General features: G+C 38.9%; 3 protein-coding genes across 3 annotated transcripts in view; 1 reads left to right on the top strand and 2 right to left on the bottom strand.

The window, feature by feature from the left end:
• Positions 1 to 8,664: 8,664 nt before the first annotated feature.
• LOC136244097 (uncharacterized) lies at positions 8,665 to 11,257 on the bottom strand. Its single transcript, XM_066035614.1, has 6 exons — positions 11,228 to 11,257; positions 10,996 to 11,153; positions 9,909 to 10,753; positions 9,632 to 9,789; positions 8,776 to 9,585; positions 8,665 to 8,676 (listed from the first exon to the last, which is right to left on the bottom strand). The coding sequence occupies exons 1-6, from the start codon at positions 11,255 to 11,257 to the stop codon at positions 8,665 to 8,667; spliced, it is 2,013 nt and encodes a 670-aa protein (XP_065891686.1).
• Positions 9,814 to 23,267, bottom strand: part of LOC136244226 (uncharacterized) — a 144,367-nt gene continuing 130,913 nt past the window's right edge. Inside the window, exon 2 of the mRNA XM_066035784.1 lies at positions 9,814 to 9,826. The gene's annotated coding sequence lies outside the window, so the exon portion shown is untranslated. The remainder of the gene's footprint in view (positions 9,827 to 23,267) is intronic.
• Positions 15,014 to 16,114, top strand: LOC136244095 (uncharacterized). The gene has a single exon (XM_066035613.1). The coding sequence runs from the start codon at positions 15,014 to 15,016 to the stop codon at positions 16,112 to 16,114; it is 1,101 nt and encodes a 366-aa protein (XP_065891685.1).

Here is a 23,267-nt window from a genome sequence, read left to right as displayed (position 1 = left end):
TCCTAACAATATAATTCAAATGTGGTCCTCTTATGATTAGTTCATGTGGTAACCCTTCTAATCTTCGACTTCCTTATCAGCAAGATGGGTATTGAAAGATTACAGTAGATACAGTTCAGTTACTTCCATGCTCCAACATCTCTACTGCCCTGAACTCCAAACTCGACGTAAGATGTCCAGACTAGAGATATTTACAAAGCACTTCACAACCAACTTCGCATATCTATTCCAACCAATTATTTTTCAGAGAAACCAGACGATATCATCAGCACCATTTCATACTCCCTACAACCTCTACAACAGCTCACCAAAAAGTTTTTTCCCCAAAAGACTGGAGCTCTGCCACAATTCCTAGTCAATCTAAATGATTTTGACTCATTTTCAGTTAATGTTTCTAATTGTTGTAGTAATGTACACATATGATTTCTTTTTTTCCTTGAGCACAGTGCTAGCAGTTCAGTAATACTTAAATAAACACTGGTATGGAAAGCTGGTAACACTCAGTGAGCTCTAACGTTTCCTTGACTAAAATTGTATGGTCCAAGAATGGCAAGTAGAAACCCTTAGTTAAAACATCAACTTTCTCAGATGATCACTGAAAAACACTAGTCTTGAGCACTCAATGACTCAAAACTTTGATAATTACTTTTCTCAAGGTTTACTGAATAGAAGGCTGGAAATGCATAGCTAGTGGGCTAAGACTTCACATTTAAATGAAGAGTTTCTGATGTATAAATATAATAGTTTATTAATTTCATTTTGGATCATAATCATTTGAACAACTTAGCTATTAAGTCATAGTAATACTTTCCTGACATAGCTAATGAGACATATCACTTGGAAAGCTACATGAGCAAGACATTTTCTATAGTATACTTAAATGCTATACATTAGTTGTTTTAAAGCAGTGTAGCTAGCCATATGCATGGTCCATCAACGATTTTCCTAGTGCATCTTTACAGAAGCATAACTACTTATGCTGTTTGTTAAACTTGGCTAAAAATAAAATCATCATGAAGTTGCTAAATTGAGCAAACAATAATATTATGCAGTGTGTCATCACAGTACACATTACTGGTGTATATGTAAGAGTCTATAGTCTTGATCATCCGCCCGCCCGCATCCATTTGTTAGTTAGGGAGTGACCAGAAACTAAGATATGACTTGTCTTAATGTATTGGAGTGGTCTGTCATTCTCCAGTTAGGTATATAAAGTTATAACAATGTGAATTGTTCTAACTAGTTATGCTCTTGTATATGGAAGGTCTGATTTGAGCTTAAAGATTTACAGTTAACCAATATCCTGTAGATTACGACGTGTGCTTATTAGAAATCTGCATCTATAGATACCCTAATAGAGCAGTCACCATTTTAACAACAGTCAAATATCAAGAGCCGAATTTCTGAAAGTCTGAAGTCATTCTCAAATTCATCAAAGGGCTAAATTTCCTGTGGGGCATATGCGTAGTGTATACCCCCAGCAGATCCCCATAGTTAGCATGCTAATAAAAAGCATGTATTATATGCTCTGCATGAGAAAAGCACACTAATTATAATGTGTATATATCCTCATATCCCCTACTATCACTATGCTGCGCACTTTCCCTTCCTTCTAAAAGTTGTCTTCTCTGCCTATCAGTGTAACAGATCAGTACACTTTATCATCATACCAAAAAGGTTACTTTATGATCATAATAATTGTGAGTAGCTAAATCATACACATTAACATAAAAATGGTGATACAGTACATAAACAATTAATTCACATTACAAGAATTATTGTGATTTTATTATGATGTCAATGACTTTACTTCATTGCATGTGTATTATAGCTCAGACTGTAGTGACAATAAATTTACTATTTATAAAATAATTATGTTGTTACACTCAGACCATTAGTCCGTAAGCTGACCATCCAAATTTAACCAATTGATACGATTCAAGGAAACCAATTCCACCGTTCATTTTTTGAAGAAGGTGTGTATATAGATTATTATTGGCATGCAGCTGTTGAAAGAAATTAACTGGTAACTGAAAGAGCTGATCTGGAGCGGCCAAGAATCAATGTTATTACAACTGAGATTTACCAAGCCATTAGCAAGTTACCATTAAACTATTAATTTTAAAGATTCACATGAATATGTAGCTACTGAATCAGCTGAGCTGTTTTTTTTTTTATGGGGTTACAGATACTTGTAGTTTCTTGGACGTGCCTTTTTTTACAACCAATATGCGGTGTATGTGTGTGAACATATCATGCGTGTATAGTGTTGCATATTATTTAGTGTTTGTCCTGTGCTTGTATTTAATGTGTGTGCCTGTAGCTATGTAGTAAAATACGATAAAAAACAGTTAATGTTTGTGCTTATAGGTGAGCCCTCACTGGGTGCTAAAAAGTTCTTGCAGTGCTCCAAACAGAGTAAACCATCATAGATATCCTCATAATTATCAGGATTGGATTTTGTACATTTAAATCTATAGAGAATGTTACTTGTGAATGTCTCCTTTGTAAACAATTGTTTAATTTGATCAGATATTGATAAATTAACGAAATAGTTAGATATAACTTTGCTGAGCTGAATGCTATGTTACATATTTCACAGACTTTTATTGCCGGATAGTTGATGGAAACAATGCAAGCAGGACAATAGTGCTGTAGTGAAAGGTAGTAGGAAATTGTTGAGAAGAGAAGAGTTTCCTAAATTTGTACACAGTTATACAGCAGTTATTTGGCTTTGGGCACACGAGATTAGTCATTAGTGGCTTCCTTGCTTAACTTGTGACGAACTACAAAAGACAGCAATAACAACAGGACTTTGGTAGTTGATACAGTGGTACATCTACATTGCTGTCGGTGTTTTCTCTTTCACTCCCCTCATCAGATTCTCCTGGAAAAGGGTGTGTAATTGAGACGAATGTTATACAGTACATAAGTTATGCTTTCTCTCTACAACAGACGCTTCATGGAATGGGAGTATTTTAGTTTTTACTGTACAGTAATTTAATTACCTAAAAGGTTCCTGTTTTAAAGGTAAAAACGTATTAGATACTGGTCCTTAATTTGCTAAATTGAGAGGCTTCATACATGTATAGTACAACTAATGTTGATCATGAAATTTCATGGTCTCATACCCTAACCATTTCTAGTGCCATGCAATAGGAAAGCCTTAAAACATTAATGCATGGTATCATAATAATGTAGGGTATTTTCTCGAATAGCGACTTGGACATTTTCTTCTTTCAAGCAACTTTAACCCAGACCCAGTGGCATAGGCGTAGCAACATATTTTTAGATAGGGGGGCGCCAGTTCGGTGTTGAAGAGCAAAAAAATAAAAACAATTAAAAATAAAAACACAAAAAAGGTCAACACCTGCTAAGAATGGCTGCCCTCCACTAAATTGTATGATAAAACGCATAAAGATCCTTATTCACAACTTCATAGTTTGCTACACTACACTGAATACTGTGATTGCTTTATTAGAGTAACTGACTGCTCTATTAGAGTATCTTGATCTTATTTTAAATTTACAATCAGAAATTCGTAAGGGGGGGCTCCAGCCCCCCCCCCCCCCCCCCCCCCTCCTGGGTTGCTACACCTATGCCTGGTGGCCTGGGTGAAAAGCCACTTCAGCGAAATAAGTGTGTAGGCAATTGTTTACCTAGGCCACTATTTGAGGCAATATGGTAATTATGTAATCCCATTAATATATGAACTTGATTGGCATGAATGATAGAGTACTACTATAGGCATAATGCTATAATAGAAACATTGAAAACTGTTGAACATATATAATGTCAGATGTGCCCTCAGATCTGATTGGAAGCCAAAGTTTAGTTCAGTTAGGTGAGACCAAATTTTTCATTGCAAGGCACCATATAGTTAGATCCTTGGGATCCAGGTACGGGATCAGGAGGTTGTGTTGCATGATTTCATATATAATGCATGTTTTAATTACTAACCATGCACTTCATCACAATGTTCCTGGTTACCCAGGGTTGTCCCCTCAAATGATGCAGTATGACACTCATATTCTTCACCAGGGTTTACTTCTTCATTGTGATTCTGTTCTATACTAGGAGTTTCTTTTTCACTGTGATTGAATGCTTCGCTAGAATTAACTTCTTCATAACAATTGAATTCTTGATGGGGAGTTAACTCTTCAAAATGTGCATCTTCACTAGGCATTGCCCCTACTTTTACTTGAGCTTCAGTAGTTTCCAATTGTTCCTGAAATGTCTCCTTTCCCTGGATATCGTCTATTTGTTGTTGTTCATCTTCACTGATATCAAAATTCTCTGCTATGCTATCTTGAGGCTGCTGCTTGTTGGCTTGCTGGCAAAATAACTGGACAGTGCTAGTAACGTTAGCTGTTTCATCATCATGCTGGTAATCATCAGATTCAACTTCATAGCTGTGTTCAGGGTGCATCTCTGCATGTTTTTTTATCTATAATACCTATACAGAAACACACCCTGACTGAAAACCAGAATGTAGCTAGTAGTAATGCAGTACGTTATTGGCTAGCTACAGTAGCATGCAGGTAGCAGTAGACTTCAAGGCTCACAGCATTTTAATTATCCATCGGTGATTTATCAGTTCATGCTATATACTACCAATGCAAGGCTACTTACCTTTAACAAGTTGGTAATGAGTCCTTCGTGGAATGCTGTTTATTGGGTTTTCAATTTCTAAGTAAGTAGAATACTTCCTGCGTTTCTTCTGTTGCGTTCTCTCTGAAGATGACAATCCTGTGCTCGTGCGTGAGCTCCACTTTGCGATTACCGTGGTTTGTATGTCGTTAACATAGCTGTGACAAAATTATCATGGTGATACATCGAAGTATTGAAGCGCAATTACGTATAGTTATTATTTTTAAAACAAGCGCAAAATGATTAACTATACACCTGGCATCATATTTGACAAACAAAGAAGAAGCTAGAAGAGCACTCACCTCTGTACGGAAGGTTTCAGTAATTAGCTGGCCTGTGGCTTCTTGCAGTATTATTATTATGTAAACAATGTACTTGTTACACTACTGCAGGTATGTTCAAGTTTGACTACATAGTTTGGAGCGGTATACTTCAAAGGAGTGTGGTTTCAACAAACACCATTACCGGAAAGAAAGAAGTAGGAGAAAATGTGACAGTTAAATGGAAAGGACAAAGCTTTGAGGCCACAATCCTAAAACTTGGTGAGGGAAGAAATGTAGCTAACTTTGATGCAAAACACAATGAATGTATACAGGTGATGAAAAACCTGCTTTGAATGAACAAATGGAGAAAGACACATCTACAAAGAAGTGGTCAAGACCAGCCAGTGACTTAACTGCAAAGAGAAGGTAACAAGAATTAGAGAAGGAGATAATTAACAACACTGTTGACTTTGAAGATGACGATTTCTCTCAGTTTGATGTACCACCCCTTCCACCACCACTGTCTGTTGTTCAGTCACAGTTACCAGCTAGAGCTACTCAGCCATGGTTGCCCTCTCAACCATAGTTGCCGGATAGATCTATTCAGCCACTGTTACCGGTTAGACCTACTCAGCCACAGTTACCCAGTGGACCTACTCAACCACAGCTGCCTTCCCAGCCACCGTTCCTGGTTAGACCCACTCAGCCACAGTTTCCAGTAGGGACCCGCCGATTATGCTGGCATAATTATGAGCATAATAGGTGTCTGAAAGCATTGAGCATAATGCTAGCATAATAGGTAAAATAATAGTATGAATTCTTGCTTATCAAATAGCTACCACAGAAAGATCGATATACTCTAATAGAACAGTCTAATAGAACAATCATATAGCTGACTGTTGTATTAGAGTATATCGATCTTTTCTGTGATATGCATTTTGACAAGTAAGTTTGTGCTTCAGCCACTTATTATTTATCCATAAATTGGAAATTGTTAGCAGAGCATGAGAACAGAGGCATAAATAATTGGGCATAATTTGAGCATAATGGGTAAGTATTGAGCATAAATTTAAGCATAATAGGTAAATATTTGAGCAGTGCAGCATAGCATAATAGGTAAAATTATGAGCATAATCGGCGGGTCCCTAGTTTCCAGTTAGATCTACTCAGCCACAGTTGCCCATTGGACATACTAGACACAGTTGACCATTGATCCTACTCCACCACAGTTGACTGAAACTCAGCCACAGTTCTCTATTACTCATGATCAGCCACAGTTGCCCATGACCAGGCAACAGTTGCCTTAATTGTCCACCCAAGTTCAGTCTGAAAGAGAAGCAAATCTTGTCCAGAATTATTTGTTCAAATTATGCCTGCCTGAGGCAGACCCAGTGGTAAACAAAGTTATGTCTACCATAGAAGAAATGCAAGGTGAACTTCAAAAATTAACTTTCCGGGTGAAAAACTAGAAGACCACTTTTTGCAGGGCCCCTCAACCAACTCAGCTGTTGATTGCACTGCACAAATTATTAGCTGTCATGTTTGGTGCTAGTACCTTGGCAACATCATGTGCTGTTGGTCGGAAGAATTGCAAGAATCCATCCTTGGATCCAGTCAATTGAACATTGTAAAAGGTATGTAATAGACAGAATAATATACATACTATATATTACATGATTATTATTTTATAATTTTAGAGATGATATATGAACACTTCTCAGGTTGTTCCGATGATCTCAAGCCTGATTCCACAATAAACAGTGCTTGTGGAGGTGCAAGGCGATCATTGAAAAAGGAGATGATGAACGGACAATTGAGCCAGCCACAGTAACTATAAACTTGAGTGTACAACATTATCATACAGTACAAAAAGCGAAAAGTGTCAATTTGGCGATAGCACGTGATGGCTTCCCTTTGTAACGGACATCGTCCGTATTTGTCATAGTGGCTATTTTGATAGCAGAGGTGCTTTTCTAACAGTTCTTGATTCGTACTGCTGTGTAACAGGTTGAACATAGCCGACAACAAAGCGTAATGGATACTTCACTTTTCAGACGATAATTGATACAACCAGGGCACGCGGCACCATTTCTTTCGGTATGTGTGGAATACAGAGGTGCTTTTCGAACAGTTCTTGATTCGAAATGCTGCGTAACGGGTTGAATAAAGCTGACAACAAAGCATAATGGTTACTTCACTTTTCAGACGATAATTGGGGCGTGCGGTGCCATTTCAGATGCGGTATACGTGGGTTCACCAGTCATAATAAGTATTTACAAAAAAAGTTAACAAACAAGTACACAGAAGAATTTGGAATTTTCGACTAGAGTAGGGACCATAGCACATTGATAAAAAGAACTGAAATAAGTTGGAGTAATGCATGATATTAAATCACAGGAAAACAATAAGAAGTGTTATATCCCTACTGTGCATTTCCATTATGGTATCATGAGCACAGTAGAGATATAACACTTCTTATTGTTTTACTGTGATTTAATATCGTGCACTACTCCAACTTGTTTCAGTACTTTTTATCAATGTGCTATAGTCCCTACTCTAGTTGAAAATTCCAAATTTTTCTGTGTACTTGTAAATATAACATGTACATATTTCAGATACAATATAAATACATTAAATATACAAATGCAATTGTGACTGAATTTGACAAAACAAGGCTTCGACGCACAAAGCTTTGTTAGGAGATATGGCGATTTTAAGGAATAATTATGTAATAACTTCCCTGTGCCTACAGCTGTGCAAACAAAATTTGCGCCAATTGTTCATCTGTTCACTAGCTATCACTGAGTGGGTGTATACGTTTCTGATACCCAAAATTTGCCCTGTTTTGAGCAGCTTTTTTCGAGTGGGTAATAATATCACAGGTGGTAGTAATAGGGTGGGGGTAGACGGTGGTCTTAATATACAGGTATAAAATGAAGTAAGAAGACGATTGGAATCCAGAGGCCAAGTTTGGGCTCTCCGTGGCCCTCCATGGCCCTCACATTACTCCGAATTGACTGAGAACACCATTGGCGAGCTCTGTGTGAAGTCCCAGCTCACTACACACCATTATCACAAAGCCATGGCCATTTAATGGTGCCAATCTCACACTCGTGGCTTTGACAGGATCGGAAGAAAGCTGCTACAGAAACCAGACTTGCCAGTGCTGAAAGAAGTACAGTGTGAAATATGATAGTGTATTAGACCAGCAATCCATCAAAATATACATGTATTCTTACTCTCCATGAAGGGGCCATCCATTGCTATGTGAGATATTTTCTTTGCTCTTTAGCAAAGCGATTAAACATGTGTAAAACTATTTATGTAGCATGCATTTTTCCCAATGTATTTCAATGGCATTTATGTAAAAAAAACAACAAACAGAATAGTCAGGTTTTCACTCAGCAAGTCACAAATTCAGAGACTATGGAATGTTCCCTTTTATTATGTTTATGCATAAATCATTATAAAACATACTATTAATTGCTTCCTTATCTTTAAACTTTTCTTTCAAATCATCTACTAGAGATATTCCAACACCATCGTTGTAGCTGTCAGCATAACTATATAAGCACATACATACATTTATAAATCAACATAAATTATTTCTTTACCCTTTACTCCCTGCTAGGTTGTGATCAAATTGGTTTTCCATTTCAGCATGAAGATTCTTCACAGCTCTCTACAAAATATGCATTATTATTATAAACTCACAGAAATACACGTACAGAATTCTGGTCCATAATTACAATTACATCGCAACCTAGCAAAGGTTTAGAGATGAATATATTTAGTGTGGGGAAGGCACAGTAGGGTAACATGCTCCTTGCAACCTTTTGCAGGTAATACATGACTTACATACTTTCCTTTCAGCTTGCCTTCCCTTCAATATCCAATACCGTTCCCTAAGTAACACTAGAGTATCATTGACCCCACTATGTTGTGCCTTGCTGTGGGATTGTAAAATTAGGAGTTCCGTGAACCTGTGGCTTGAAGGGAGAAGGATAGGATTTCTGCTCTGCAATGATAAGGTGGAATTGTTTATTCTCCCCTTGCACTTCGTAATGCCATCATCCAAATATAAGCCAAATTGCTCCACACACAATGGTGGGGAAGATGTACTCTCCTTAAGGTAACTAAATTCAATGTAAATTGATTTATGTTGCACAGCTTTAATCCACAATGCTTCCACCTCATTCTTTTCTGTGGTTGTCACTGCCAAAGTGGGAGGAGTGTTACCCCGTGATCTACACAGATTGATAAAACGTATTACATAGGAAGTTACTCTTAACAAGCGGTTTAAATTGCTGTATCGATTGATATCAATTATTTCTTCAATACTCAGCTGGGAATTTCCTGATGTGTTCACAAGTGATGATGTAATCTGGAGTTGATTTTTTACCAACTCAGTCTGCACCTCGTCATTCATCTCCTGTACAGGATTAATTGGCCATTGGGCATCTAAAGATTGGAGAAACGGTGGGCCTTTCCACCACAAAGAACAGCTCTTGTGCATCAACTCCCCTGGATGGCAAATCTGCTGGATTAATTGAGCCTGGGCAATGTCTCCAACTCTCATGACATGTGAGTTGGCAGATTTCTTCAACTTGGTGTTGTACGTTTTGCTTCCAAATCTTGTCGTTGCGAATCCAATACAAAACAGTCGTAGAGTCTACCCACAGATAAAGTTCCTTTGGATTAGGGAGAAGCGGTAGCACTGTATTGCTGAGTCTGGCTAATGTCAGTGCACCAAGTAGCTCTAGTCGAGGTATAGATTGTTTCTTCAAGGGAGTTACCTTGGTCTTGGCTGCAATGACTCTCACTTCCACACTCCCATCATCATAAATTGACCTCATGTACAGAACAGCAGCATATGCTAGATCAGAGGAATCACTGAATCCATGAATTTGAACCTTAACAGGCTTTAGCTTGGCCTTGAAAAGACATCTAGGCATGGTAACCCAAGTATGGATTTCCATTTGTGTAACAATTTACCTTGAAGATTATCATCCCACCGTAATTGGTCTTGACAAAGTTGCTGAAATAACATCTTTAACTTTATGACAAAGGGTGCCAAGAGCCCTAAAGGATCAAAAATACTGGCAGTAATGCGTAGAACAGATCGTTTTGTCACAGGAAAACTTGTGGCATACTGTACTAGCTCACTTAAGCAGAAGCTGAGCTCATCACTGTGGGTATTCCAAGCCACCCCAAGTATCTTAGATTCAGGTTCAGTACCTGTTGGTAATGTTTGTGCCATTGGGGAATCTCTTTCATTACCTTGTTCAAACTGACTAATCTTCTCCATCAATTGAGGTGAGTTTGAATGCCATTTTCGAATGTTAAAGCTGCCTTCAGCCATCAGTCCTTTAACTGCATGATATATAGACAACCCAGATTCTACAGTATCAGCACCTGTAATCAGGTCATCAACGTACAATGATTGATTCAAAGAGTGAACGAGCTTAGGATATTGAGCATGATATTTCTGAACATGGTTTGCGATTACAGCCCCCAATATGGCTGGTGAGGGCCATAATCCAAATACCAGACGAGTGAATCTATAATGAATAATCGCACTATCTACGTTGAAGGGATCTGTAAGCCAAAGAAATCGGAGAGAATCACGGTCATGCTCAGATATTCTGACCATCAAAAAGGCCTTCTCTATATCAGCTGTCAGAGCTATGGAATAGCTTCTGAACTTCACCAGTACATTGAGCAGTTTTGCAATGAGATTTGGCCCAGTTTGCAAACAATCATTTAATGAAAAACCACCATCTTTAGACTTGGCTGAACCATCATAGACTACTCGTACCTTAGTTGTAGCTCGATCTTGTCTGATGACCGGATGATGAGGCATGTAATGGACAGAATCATGTTGGTTGGGATGGCTTAAGGTGTCACCCAGATTACAAACTTCTATAACACCCTTTTCCAACTGGCCATCAATCACCTGTTGATATTATTTCATCACTTCGGGTTTCTTCAATAGTTTTCGTTGTAGCTGCTTCAAATGGTCCTTACATAACAAAAAATGATTAGGTACATCACGAGGATCTCTTGTCCATGGCAGGCTTACTTCGTAATGATGCTCCTTAACTGCAAGATTGGCTCACTACTGTCATGATCACTGATCTTAGCCTGTTCACATGTTCCTACTGACACTCCCTCCCAAAACCTCTTAACTGCAGTGAGTAACCTGTCCTCTTCAGATTCAGAGAAAGGGCAATCAATGTTCTGAACAATCAACAATTGAGTATGAGTGATGGCATCCTTGACAGTATGATCTGACGGTCTAGAGAGTAGCCAACCCAACTTTCTGCTGATGGCAACTGGTCCATTGTCCGTTTTTATGATTTTTACTGTAACGAGATGAAGTTTAACATATTAAACCAAGTTAATGGGGTACACGGGCACCCACATGGCAGAAGTATTACCGCAAGGGTGCACTATTTAGGGTAACGCATGCGCAGTACCACGCTTGCAATTAAGTGTTGCATGCAGGAAGTAAGTTCATCTGAATTTATCTTTCGAATCCACTCAGTAGGAATTTTGTGTAATGACAATCATGTCGCGAGGGAAGAAAAGATCTACCACCGCGAGTGACAGTAGCAATTCCACAGTTGCTAAGCGGACGAGAAGCAGCTCCACCAACGCCACGAGGACTGGCCAAGACGACACATCCACAAGCCAGGAGGCAGCCACACAGACTCAGCCAGGGGAACCAGCGAGAGATCGTCGAGAGGACACCGCACACAGCCCACAAGAGTATGCCAGGCAATCCCGGAAGGGAGGAAGACACCACGGAGAGGTAGCCTAGTCACAGAGACACGGAGCACCGCACCACTTACTAGGGAAGACATCCCGGAGCTTATACAGCAGATAAGGAGGGGTCTTATCTCTCTGGGCATGCAGGTGGACAGCACGCTACCAGGTAAATAATCATAATGATTTGGTAAAATAAAGTAAAGAAAATAATGTGCGTTGTTAGCTACTACAACCCCTCGAAATAAGTAATTGTAGTAGCTGCTATAAGTTGTAGTTGCTGCTGTATTATGGCTGCTGCTGTATATTATGGTTGCTGCTATATATTATGGTTGCTGCTATGTTATGGTTGCTGCTGTGTTATAGTTGCTGCTATATGTTATAGTTGCTGAAGTTGCTAATATATATATGCACTGCTATAAATAATTATAACCCTCACCCCCTCCCCAACACCCACAGTACTTCAAAGAGAACTATTCACATCTAATATACTCCCTTATAGCACTTGTCACAATGTCCCTCATCTAGAACGCTGCAGCATATGCCTGTTATTGGCGAGGAGGTTCTACCTACAGCAACCAGACCCATGATTCACGCTACAGAGCCTGGCAAAACAGCACTCTTGCGCCGTAATGGATTCCTTCCACCCAGAGTTAATAGTGCTGTCCTCCTTGGGGCAGGGCTCCCTCCTATTCCGACAAAGCTAGTTTCCAGAATAGAAGCTGGCGAGTTCATTGAAATGGCAGAGTTACTACCAGATAGACTTGACCCCACAAGGGCCTTATTTACAGATGAACCTGGACAACAAAAGACGTATAACATCACAAGCCTGTCACCAATATCCTTGAATGGATCCAGTGTTTTGCCATTTATACTGCAGTAATTTGTAAGAAATACCCAGAGAAACTACCAGATATGCTCAGCTATCTCATTTTAATAACTCAGACACATATGGAATATGAAGGCGATGCCTGGCTGGGCTGTGATCGCAGCTTCAGGCAAAGGGCTGCCTCTAATCCTCAGGCAGCCCAGCAGGAGTTGGAGAGGATGGCATCGTCGGTGGATGATGGTGGGAAGGAGTCCCTCAAAAAAGTGGTGGATCACTTGGAGGAAGGTGCATCCTCGTTAAAAATGCATCAGAAGCATATAAAGGTGGCGGACCACTTGGATTATGGATGGGGGGCGGTTCGCCACTATCAGAGTGACCCACTGGCCAATGACAGTGATGATGAAAAGCAGCTCCGAAGGGCAGACAAGGAGGCCAAGAAGGACTTTGAGGAGTCGGAGGCCTTCAACAGGAAAACCGCCAGAGGAGGAAGGGGCGGCAGAAGGGGACGCCACTACAACCCTTACAAACATTATGACTCCTGGGCTGATGGCCCTGGACCCAGTGCAAGGAGATGCACCGCCACCAGCTCCTATGTCTCTAGGACCTCAGAGGCAGACCAGGCAAAAGGTGTTGGGTCCTTGCTTCACTTGTGGTGGGTTTGGCCACCTGGCATGAACATGCCACTACAAAGGAAGACAGTATCCTTTTAATCTGCCCGTGGTAAGCAGTGCAGATACCACATGTGTTACTGCTGAGTCAAGACAAATGTCTATGAGTATGCAAGTTGTTGATAACTGTATTGATGAACTTGTTGATAACTGTATGTTCGAATCAGATGTACCTATAGAATGTGTGAATAGATTGCAAAGCGCAGATGAGGTTGTTGATACCTATGCATGGTATATAAGGATGTGTGGTGTGTATTAAATTCATTCTAGGCCACGTGTGTGATCAGGTTGGCTCCCAACCCATTGGATTTTTTCTCCTTACTGATGTTGTAGATGAGTGACCTGCAGCAGCTCCAGGACTTGAATAACATTGTATGCATACATAGCAGAGCGAGTCATATTTGGTTTTTTCCTGAGTGGAAAAAAATCCACCAGGTTTTCCCCGAGAGCTATCCTATACATATGTGCAATTTCAAACAAAAGTACTAGCTAGCTAGCTACACAGAATCGAAAATGATTTAACTTGTGATGAGAACATTATATAGTTAGCTATCACATTTTAGCAATTTGCTATCTACACTCACTGAATTATGATACAGTATATATATATATATATATATATATAATGTTCTCATCACAAGTTAAATCATTTTCGATTCTGTATATATATATATATTAGTTATACGCATGGCATTATTAATTTTCATGAAATTATATAGCACAAAGAGTCAAAAGAGTCATCTATAACTGCCCAATATACAACACTTGTGCTTGTATGGCGAATATAGAACACTTTTTTGCTTTGATCCTCTCAAGGAAAGTTCTTTACAATTATGTTATATAAATAGTAGAGATGCAGCAATATATCGATATATTGTATCATTTTAAGACAATATTGCTGTATCAATACAAGGTAAAATCGTATCGATATATTGCATATAGGGACCCGCCGATTATGCTGGAATAATTATGAGCATAATAGGTACCTGGAAGCATTGAGCAATCTTTTCTGTGATATGCATTTTGACAAGTAAGTTTGTGCTTCAGGTACTTATTATTTATCCATAAACTGGAAATTATTAGCAGAGCATGAGAACTGAGGCATAAATAGTTGGGCATAATTTGAGCATAATAGGTAAGTATTGAGCGTTAATGTAAGCATAATAGGTAAATTTTTTAGCAGTGCAGCATAGCATAATAGGTAAAATTATGAGCATAATCGGCGGGTCCCTAATTGCATATCGTGATATATCGACATATTGTGGCTTGTTAACGTGTCTGACAATCAAATTATTGTACATTGTGGTTAAACTGAATAGTATGTAATGCTTCTCAAAGAAAACTTAGCTCACTTATTTCCCTTAAAAAACAAAAAAAAAACACATTAAAAAACAACACAGACCATTGATTAGACTCTTTTGGCACACCTTGACATGATACTATTTAAGGGTATAAAGGATGCTTCTGTTTCATTGGCAACTAAAGTGCACGACACTATTATAGAATTTTTGAACCAATTCTTCCTGACATGGTCATTGAACCTGCTTACCTTGGCCAAAATGTGAGGCTTATTGGGTTGGTCCTTAATGATTGGTGTAACAATTAGTCACAATCTGACTTGGTCTGAACATATAAAGCAAATTACTGTAGTGATTGATGCATACACCATTATGCATTACATCACATTATTAGTTCTTGTATCACGTGCTAGCACATTCTTGTAGACCTAAATCTTTTCATGCTTGATTGCTGTACAGCTTGTTGTAAATGTGTTGGGTTGATTATATGACGATAAGAACATTACATTTGGTGACAAGAATTCAAAATCTGGAATGATGGCTGCACGAATGGGCATTGGAACATTCTCTGGCGAACCATCGGAATGGGAAGACTACGTCGACCGTCTCGAGAACTATTTTATAGCACACGACGTGAAGGAGGCTGAGAAAAAGAGGGAAATTCTCTTGAGTGAAAGTGGAGTGGCTGCTTACAAGTTAATTCGCAGTTTGGTGGCACCTACAAAGCCCAATGAAGTGGACTACAAGGACCTGTTAGCCAAAGTGAAAGCACATTTTGCTCCTACTCCTTCGACCATTGTCCAGCGTTACAAGTTTAACACTCGAGTCCGTCAGCAAGGCGAGACCGTTGCAGCTGACGTAGCAGAGTTGCGTGCTCTTTCAACTCGTGCTTACAGCGATATGCTCGAAGATCTCCTGAGAGACAGACTTGTTTGTGGAATAGGGGACATCCGACTACAACGCAGGCTATTGGCAGAACCGAATTTGACCTTTGCTAAAGCAGTGCAGATAGCTCAAGCCTCGGAAACTGCGAAGAAGGACTCCAAATGTATGGTTCCTCAGGGCACACCTAACATTGTCTTGTTAACAAGTGTTACCTGTTGTCGCTGTGGTGGAACACATTTAGCTGCTAGTTGCCCTTACGAAGAGGCGACATGTCACAAGTGCTCAAAGAAGGGCCACATTGCCAAAGCTTGTAGAAGCCGTAAGAAGGTTACTAAACATACAACACAGAGTAACAGCAGAACTGGTAAAAGCAAACCACCTAAACCAACGAACCAAGTCACAGCAATTGAACCTGAGTTGGAAACTAAAAGCGAGGGAAATCAACAGAATCAGCAAGATGGATCACAACTGGAAGAGTATACACTGTTTAATCTGAGCAACACCCAGCATTCAAGAACAGATCCATTTAAAGTGAGTGTAAATGTACATGGTAGTGATTTGATCATGGAGGTGGATACTGGTGCTTCTGTTTCACTAATAAGTGAGAACACCTACAAAACTGTGTGGAATGGTGAGAAAAGACCTCCCATGAAACCCACTAATGTGGGGAGGAATGTAGTAATTGATGCATACACCACTATGCCTTACATCACATTATTAGTTCTTGTATCACGTGCTAGCACATTCTTGTAGACCTGAATCTTTTCATGCTTGATTGCTGTACAGCTTGTTGTAAATGTGTTGTGTTGGGTTGATTATATGACGATAAGAACATTACAATTACCAACAAGGCTAACAGAACCAACGGATTTCTGCGATGAAATTTGCATAACTGCCCACTTGAAATTAAAAGTAATTGTTACAAAGTGATGGTAAAGCCTATTAGATTATGCAGCCATTATTTGGTCACCACACACACAAAGGGATATCAATATGATTGAAGGAAGTCAGAAGCAAGCAGCAAGATTTGTGATGAATAACTTCTCCCATTATGTCAGTGTTACACAAATGCTAACAAACCTTAAGTGGCTGACCCTTGCTGAATGTAGAGAAGAACAGAAAGCTATTATGATGTTTAAGATCACTAATCATCTCAATGACATCTCAGCAAATTCTTACCTAACACTTGTACCAATGATATGCAATACAAGGGCCATAGCAAGAGATTTATACCACCAATGACATGAATTGATTCTTATCTATATTCCTTCTTTCCCTCCGTTATCAAACTCTGGAATTCTCTACCCCAACACGTGATTGACTCTAAGGACATTGATCAATTTAAGCAAAGACTAGCTGGTCTAGTAACAATTATTAATATTGATTAAGCTATTTTGTAATTTGTTTGTTTATTTGTGATCTGTGCATCATACTCTTTTCAGAGGTCTGCACAATAATAATATAATAATAAAATAGTGTGGGAAAAGGGGAGAAGGAGAAAACATTTGAAATGAGGCTGAAAAGGGGGGTGTTCCAGGGAAATTCACTCTCCCATTTGTTTTTTTGTTTAGCCCAATATCACACATGCTGTGGCAGACAAGGGGTTTTCAATGTAGTAGGCTACCCAGGCTGCTGACCAACATGTTTTTTCATGGATGACTTTAAGTTTTACGCTGGCAATAAGAAAGAGTTGGAAAGCACCCTCAATGTAATGGCAGAAAGCTCTGCAGCGGTGGGGATGGCCTTGGGCCTCAAGAAATATGGAGTTGCTCACATGGTAAAAGGCAGGATAAAGAAATGCGGTGGTGAAGAGATAGAGGGGATGGGGATGGTAGGTGAGGTGATCATGCACAGGTATTTGGGGGTTGAACAAGTGTTCTGACCTGGCCAACAAACGGTGCAAAAGAAACTCAGGAAAAAGTTTCTCCAGAGGGTGGACTCCATATATGGTCATCATCCCTAAGCGCTAAGAGTAAGACGGAAGCAACAAATATCTGGGGAGTGTCGGTATTTTAATACTATTTCACAACTCTGTGGTGGCCAAGGACAATATTGAATTTAGACAAAGCAGTTAGGAAAGCCATCACAAAGGACACCACAGATGTGCAGCAATAGAAAGGCTATACCTTCCCCGGAAAGAAAGGGGAAGAGGGCTAGAGCAACAATGGGAAAAGGAACAAATATCACTAATGGCATACCTTCAAAAGTCGGAAGATCTGTGGTTACAAGCGGTGTTACGCCACATGATAACATTAAGTCGAGATAGCTCCACTAATCCAGTGTCAGCATGCAGATTCATTTTACAAAAATATGGTGTACCAATGCCTGAAAGTGATGACGATGTAGCGTACATGAAACACAGAGTTGGGGAAAGACAGAAGGAAAAACTGAAAGTGCTTAGGAAAAAGACCATACATGGAGTCCACAGGACAGCGGAAGAACTACCAGGGTGGTTCATGCATATGATTAAGAGATGGAAGAATTCAGGCTGCCACCGAGGCTCTTATAATAGCGGCACAACACAGCAAGAGGAAACGATAGGCCACGTACTGTCATCGTGTGAAGAATACAAATGGACGCTGTACAAGCAGAGACACAATGCCATGATAACTGTTTTCACGTTAGCAGTTGCTAGAAAGTGGGGGTATGATTAGGGGTGGGCAAAACAACATTCCCAAGATACGACAGTGAAGCAGATACAGCATGGGTGGATGTGGCCATCCCTACTGACCAAGTGATCCAGGCACAAAGACCATACGTGGTGCTATGGAACAAATGCACTAAATAAGCCTACATCATTGATATGGCATGTACGTGGGAGCCGCTAATCCCAGAAAGGGAAAAGGAGAAAAAAACAAATACCTAGAACTGGTGGCAGCCATGGGGAGAAGAGTGCCCCGGTGGCATATTAAGACTATGGCAGTTGTGGTAGGCAGGCACATTGGGTATCTTAGGGTCCTTGAGACACCACATATGGACCCCACAAGAAATTGTAAAGATCATACAAGATCTAAAGTATCAGACAATAAAAGCTGGAGCCCAGTGATAAGACGGCACTTCAGTCTGGAAGATTAACACAGTTATAGCTCCAATTTTTTGTAAAACAGATTTTTGATATCTTCATTTATTTTGATGCTATTGAGAATTGAAGCATAACATAAAAATCAACATTTCTGAGTGAAACAGCCAACAATACTCATGAAATTTGGTACACATATACCACTTTAGCGTGGGCGTTCAAAGGCGCCACTCGGTGTTTAACTCGCATATTGCCCGGGCAATATCATGGGAAAGCGGTTTGCCAATGACTTTGATACCCAGCCAGTTCAAAGAATTGATGCACTTTGACTTGTTATATTGAGCGACATAGAGCTTTGTATTGTGGTACTCGTTTTTGTAGTAGTTGCTAAGCTTAGTACATTTGTTAAGATAGAATAGTTGGTTGTTACTAAAGGTTAATGAAGGCATAAAATAATCGTTTGGGCGATTGTGGATGCGTATATCTACCCACCACGTATCATCCTTTGAACCGAGGGGTCCGACACTTCGTGAAATCTCGTACGCTCCTGCAGTAGAAATCAAGCCTCTAACCTCCGTGTTTCTTTGTAAATTGGAGAAGTTTTTCCGTAAACTACAGCTTACGTGGGCGGATATCAGCAGAAATCAACCTATATCAGCAGAAATCAACCTGGAAATCAGAAATCACGGTAGAAATCTGGAAATCTCGTACGCTCTTTCCGAAGTGTCAGACCCCTCGCTTTGAACAGACCATGGAACAGCAAAGCTACTACTGCTATGTTGAAATAGGTTAGTAACTTACAGTCCTAAGTACTTAACTTAATATAGTAACTTACTTACTGTCCCAATAGCGAAGTTAGTTGGGTTAACTTAGTACAAAAATGATAATATAAACTCCATCCCACAATCGCAAGTTTTCTAACATTGCGTGTTGAAGCATAGTAACGTATTAATGGCGTTTTAATGTATGGACAACGTTTTGATGGCTATTAGCCAACGCTATTAAAACCACGATCGATCTTCAGATGCTACTGTATAAAACAAACAGGATGAGTTCTCAGTAGTTAGGGACCCACCAATTATGCTGGCATAATTTTGAGCATAATAGGTAAAGCATTGAGCATAATGCCAGCATAATAGGTTAATTATTTGTACAATAGTGTAAACTCTTGCTGCAAAAATTAAAATTTCAAAATAAGATCGATATACTCTAATAGAGCAGTCAGTAACTCTAATAGAACAATCATCAAACTGACTGTTCTATTAGAGTATATCGATCTTGTCTCTTACATGCAGGCATGCAGCAAAAATTTATTATTTGTGTTCCAGCCACTCATTTTTTTCTTTCTATATAGTGTTAAACTAGTAGCAACGCATATGAACTAAGGCATGAACATTGAGCATAATCGGTAAATATTGAGCATTAATTTAAGCATAATAGGTGATAGGTAAAATTATGAGCATAATCGGCGGGTCCCTATCAGTAGTTCTTTCACCTATTAGGTGAGTGCACCCCGAGTGATATATATCACTTATACCCAGTGGCTAAAAAAACTATTTTTTACAACTAGCCAAACCTGAGAGCGGGGGATATTTGTTACACATGTAACAAAATTTGCATTTGTGTTTGATGTATATGCATATTGTACTCTATTATTGTTGTGATTGTCTAAATAGCTAAAGTAGTGAAGAGAGAACTTGTGTAGTGACAGTGGATGGGGAAGGCCAAATGGGGACTAGGGAAACTGGGGCAGATATACTGCCCCAGGAAATTTTGAAATGTAGCTGTGATGAGATTGAATCTGACTGAAATCTGGATGTTTTTAGGAAATGGTGAATTTAAAGGATAAAAAGAACTACGTATAGAAGCAGCATAGTTACAGGGTTTGAAAGTAGTTTTTTTTAGAATAAACTGTTGTTTTATTAGCTAGATTCTAGGGCAATTTTAATTGTAGACTGTAATAAAAGAAACTATGATTATAGGCTGAATTGTAAGACAATCTCTAATCACATAGTGGAGAATTTTTTTGAAAATAGCTATTTCAAGATAAGATCTTGAGGTACTTTTAGCCAAATCCCTGTAAAAGAGATTTAAGCTGCACACACATGCACGTAATGCAACTTTGAGGTTATATACTTTTCTGTGCATAGTGCAGCTTGCTATTTTAGCCTGACTTTTACAACTAGCTTTTTGGCCACAACTAGCCCCCCTTTTTAGCCCCTGCTTATACCACGGCTGCTTGGGATTTTGCTGACATATACACCCGCAGCCTTCGGGCCTGCGGCCCTCGGGCTTTGGGTGTATATATCAGCAAATCCCTCGCAGCCATGGTATAACTATTACATATACAATGCGGCATATGCAAAAAAATTGTAAGACAGATTTAAAAAAAATAAATTTGTTCAGGAGTTATAGCTTTTAAACACAAAGGAACCGGCCTTAACCTTTAAAGCCACACAAAAATGTTTGATGAATGCGTGTTTATTCAAACAGGCTTAAGAATATGGCCAGGTAACTTGGCTTGTCTAACTCCATTAGCCTAATACTAGATATCAAAAGAAAGCTTATTTATTGGGCTACTAAGGCAAGGTTAAATACACACTATAACAACAGAGGCTTACTTGTTATAGAGCGATGAAGAACGTTGACTGGTTTTATCGCTACGCTACATTCCACACTTTATCCGCCATGTTAATTAACATTTCAGTCACGTGAGCTATATATGGCCTTACTCGCCATTGAATGGAAAATCAGCCAACGGTGATTTGGGATGAATAGGATCAACTGGCAATGAGTTACGGATTATTTTCTAATGGTGTGTAGAGGATTTGCGTACTTATAAACTGAAATGTATTTTCACAGTGTGTTTTGGTCTTTATACTTTCATTGTAAGGTAAATCCCTAGGTATCATTTTAATCCATATTACACCACAAGTAAAATGATGTTGATTGCGTAGTCATAGGAAAAACACTATGAAAATTACAGCGCTTTGTTTATATCCATGCGTAGTGGTCAAACAAATTATACAGCACGTTACATTTTTGGAAAGTTATGATGTCCAGTACTATATATATCATTGTGCTTAATAGAGACTGGGGGCTGTCATCACCGAGGATTCAGAATCCAAAACATGAAACTTGATAAATTCTATCTTTATAAAATATCAATGTTAATTCCACTTACCCAGAAGGATCCCACAGCATATGTGGTGTAGACTGTTGGGGGGAAACTCTGTTCCATCTTTTCCCAAAAAATTCCAGAATAACGTAGCATATCCAGTAATTTGACTCAGGTATCCTTCTTTGTACTGTCAGGAATTGCGCTTTGTATTGCTTGTTTAATATTTTCCCCACTGAGGGCCTCGCCAAATGGCCTGCTCGTTGAGACAGTTGAAATTTCTTGGTAATTAGAGTCTTCAAAATGTTCTATTGTTCTTAACATGTCCAACTTCCACTTTGTTTCAACTATAACTCTATAGCAACCAACCAACATATAATTCTGTCCAATAAGAATGCAAGTTGCTTTGGGAGGATGTCAGATAGGTGCTCATTATGATTATATCACGTGTGCCCTGATGGGTGCGACAGTCAACAAGATTCACGAGAATTATCAACCTCTCGTTAAGGATACCTAATAAAAGAGGTAACTAAATAATTTGTAGAGTAAACAGAGTCTAAATTAGTTATACAGACACAATGTAGAGTCTACGGAATTTATAGACCCTCAGGCCCTTATTAGCACCCTCGTATGCTTGTGCGCTACAGCCTAGGGGCCTTTGGGTTTATAAATTCCGTAGACTCCACATTGTATCCATATAACTATTATTTATTTAAACAATGGCCCCTGTAACTGGAGAAGAGATCAATGCTTAAATGCATCACAAGAGGGTGCCAAATGATGCAAGCATTCACACAATACCATGTAGCAACCCTGCACCAACTTTGTTGAAATGACAAAGTTTGTTAATACTACAGAATGTTAAAACAGCATAACATGTGTTATTTTGATAACTTATGTGTTGCAACAACAATGAACCTGTAAAGATAACTTACCATTTAGTCTACACATATTTGTTAATTCAACTGCAATTGTCGTTTCAACAAACAAGTTTGTTATTTCAGCAACATGTAAAACTTTGCTAAAGCAACATTTGATGTGTTATTCTTATGACATATTTGTTGTAACAATATTAAATTTGTAACAATAACAGTATGTTTCTTAAAATGACTGATGCTTATCATAAAGTCTACACATCTTCATTAATTCAACTATTATGTAGCAGTTTCAACAAATAAGTTTGTTATTTCAGCAACATGTAAAAGCTTTGTTAAAACAACACTATAGGTGTGTTATTTTTGTTGTAACAACAAATAATTTTTGAAATAACAATGACAATTTCTGTTAAATGTAACAAACAGGTTTACTATTTCAGCAAGATTTAAAAGCTTCTCTGATGTCATTCAAAGCAATCAAATTACATATATAGCCTGTGTAATTTGAAGTGAAAAGTTTGAGGTTTGAGGATAACTAAAGTTTTCCTTAAAATATTAAACATTGAAATCTGTAAAAAAAGCATTACAACATTAAAAGTCCCCCTTGAAATTAGGCTGCTATACAAAATATCACTTGGTAATTAGAGCTACCATGATTTAAATGCAACACTTTTTGTAACAATGTACATTGTTCTAGGTGCAGAGAGTAGTTGATGTGACCGAACTGGATGCAGATGCTCTATGAAGCTATTCTCTTCACAAATACGTAAAATGGAGTGTTCTTCAGTTTGAGATATGACATAACTGTGAAAGTGACGGTCTATTCCAGATGTAAGATGCAGTTGGTAGCATATAAAGGCCATGTCATTATTAATCATCAAGATATCAGATATT

The sequence above is a fragment of the Dysidea avara genome, chromosome 14 (genome assembly GCF_963678975.1).
Source record: "Dysidea avara chromosome 14, odDysAvar1.4, whole genome shotgun sequence".
NCBI lineage: Eukaryota > Metazoa > Porifera > Demospongiae > Dictyoceratida > Dysideidae > Dysidea > Dysidea avara.
The sequence above is the reverse complement of the archived record's forward strand: the minus strand, read 5'-3'. Positions and strand labels throughout refer to the sequence as shown.

Bases quoted from the DNA above. Each gene is read 5' to 3' on its own strand.
- LOC136244095 (XM_066035613.1), top strand. From the start codon at position 15,014: ATGGCTGCACGAATGGGCATTGGAACATTCTCTGGCGAACCATCGGAA.
- LOC136244097 (XM_066035614.1), bottom strand. From the start codon at position 11,257: ATGGACCAGTTGCCATCAGCAGAAAGTTGG. The intron at 10,754-10,995 runs GTAAGCCTGCCA...TCCGGTCATCAG, and splicing joins TTAAGGAGCATCATTACGAA to ACAAGATCGAGCTACAACTA. The intron at 9,586-9,631 runs GTGCTACCGCTT...ATCTGTGGGTAG, and splicing joins TAGCCAGACTCAGCAATACA to ACTCTACGACTGTTTTGTAT.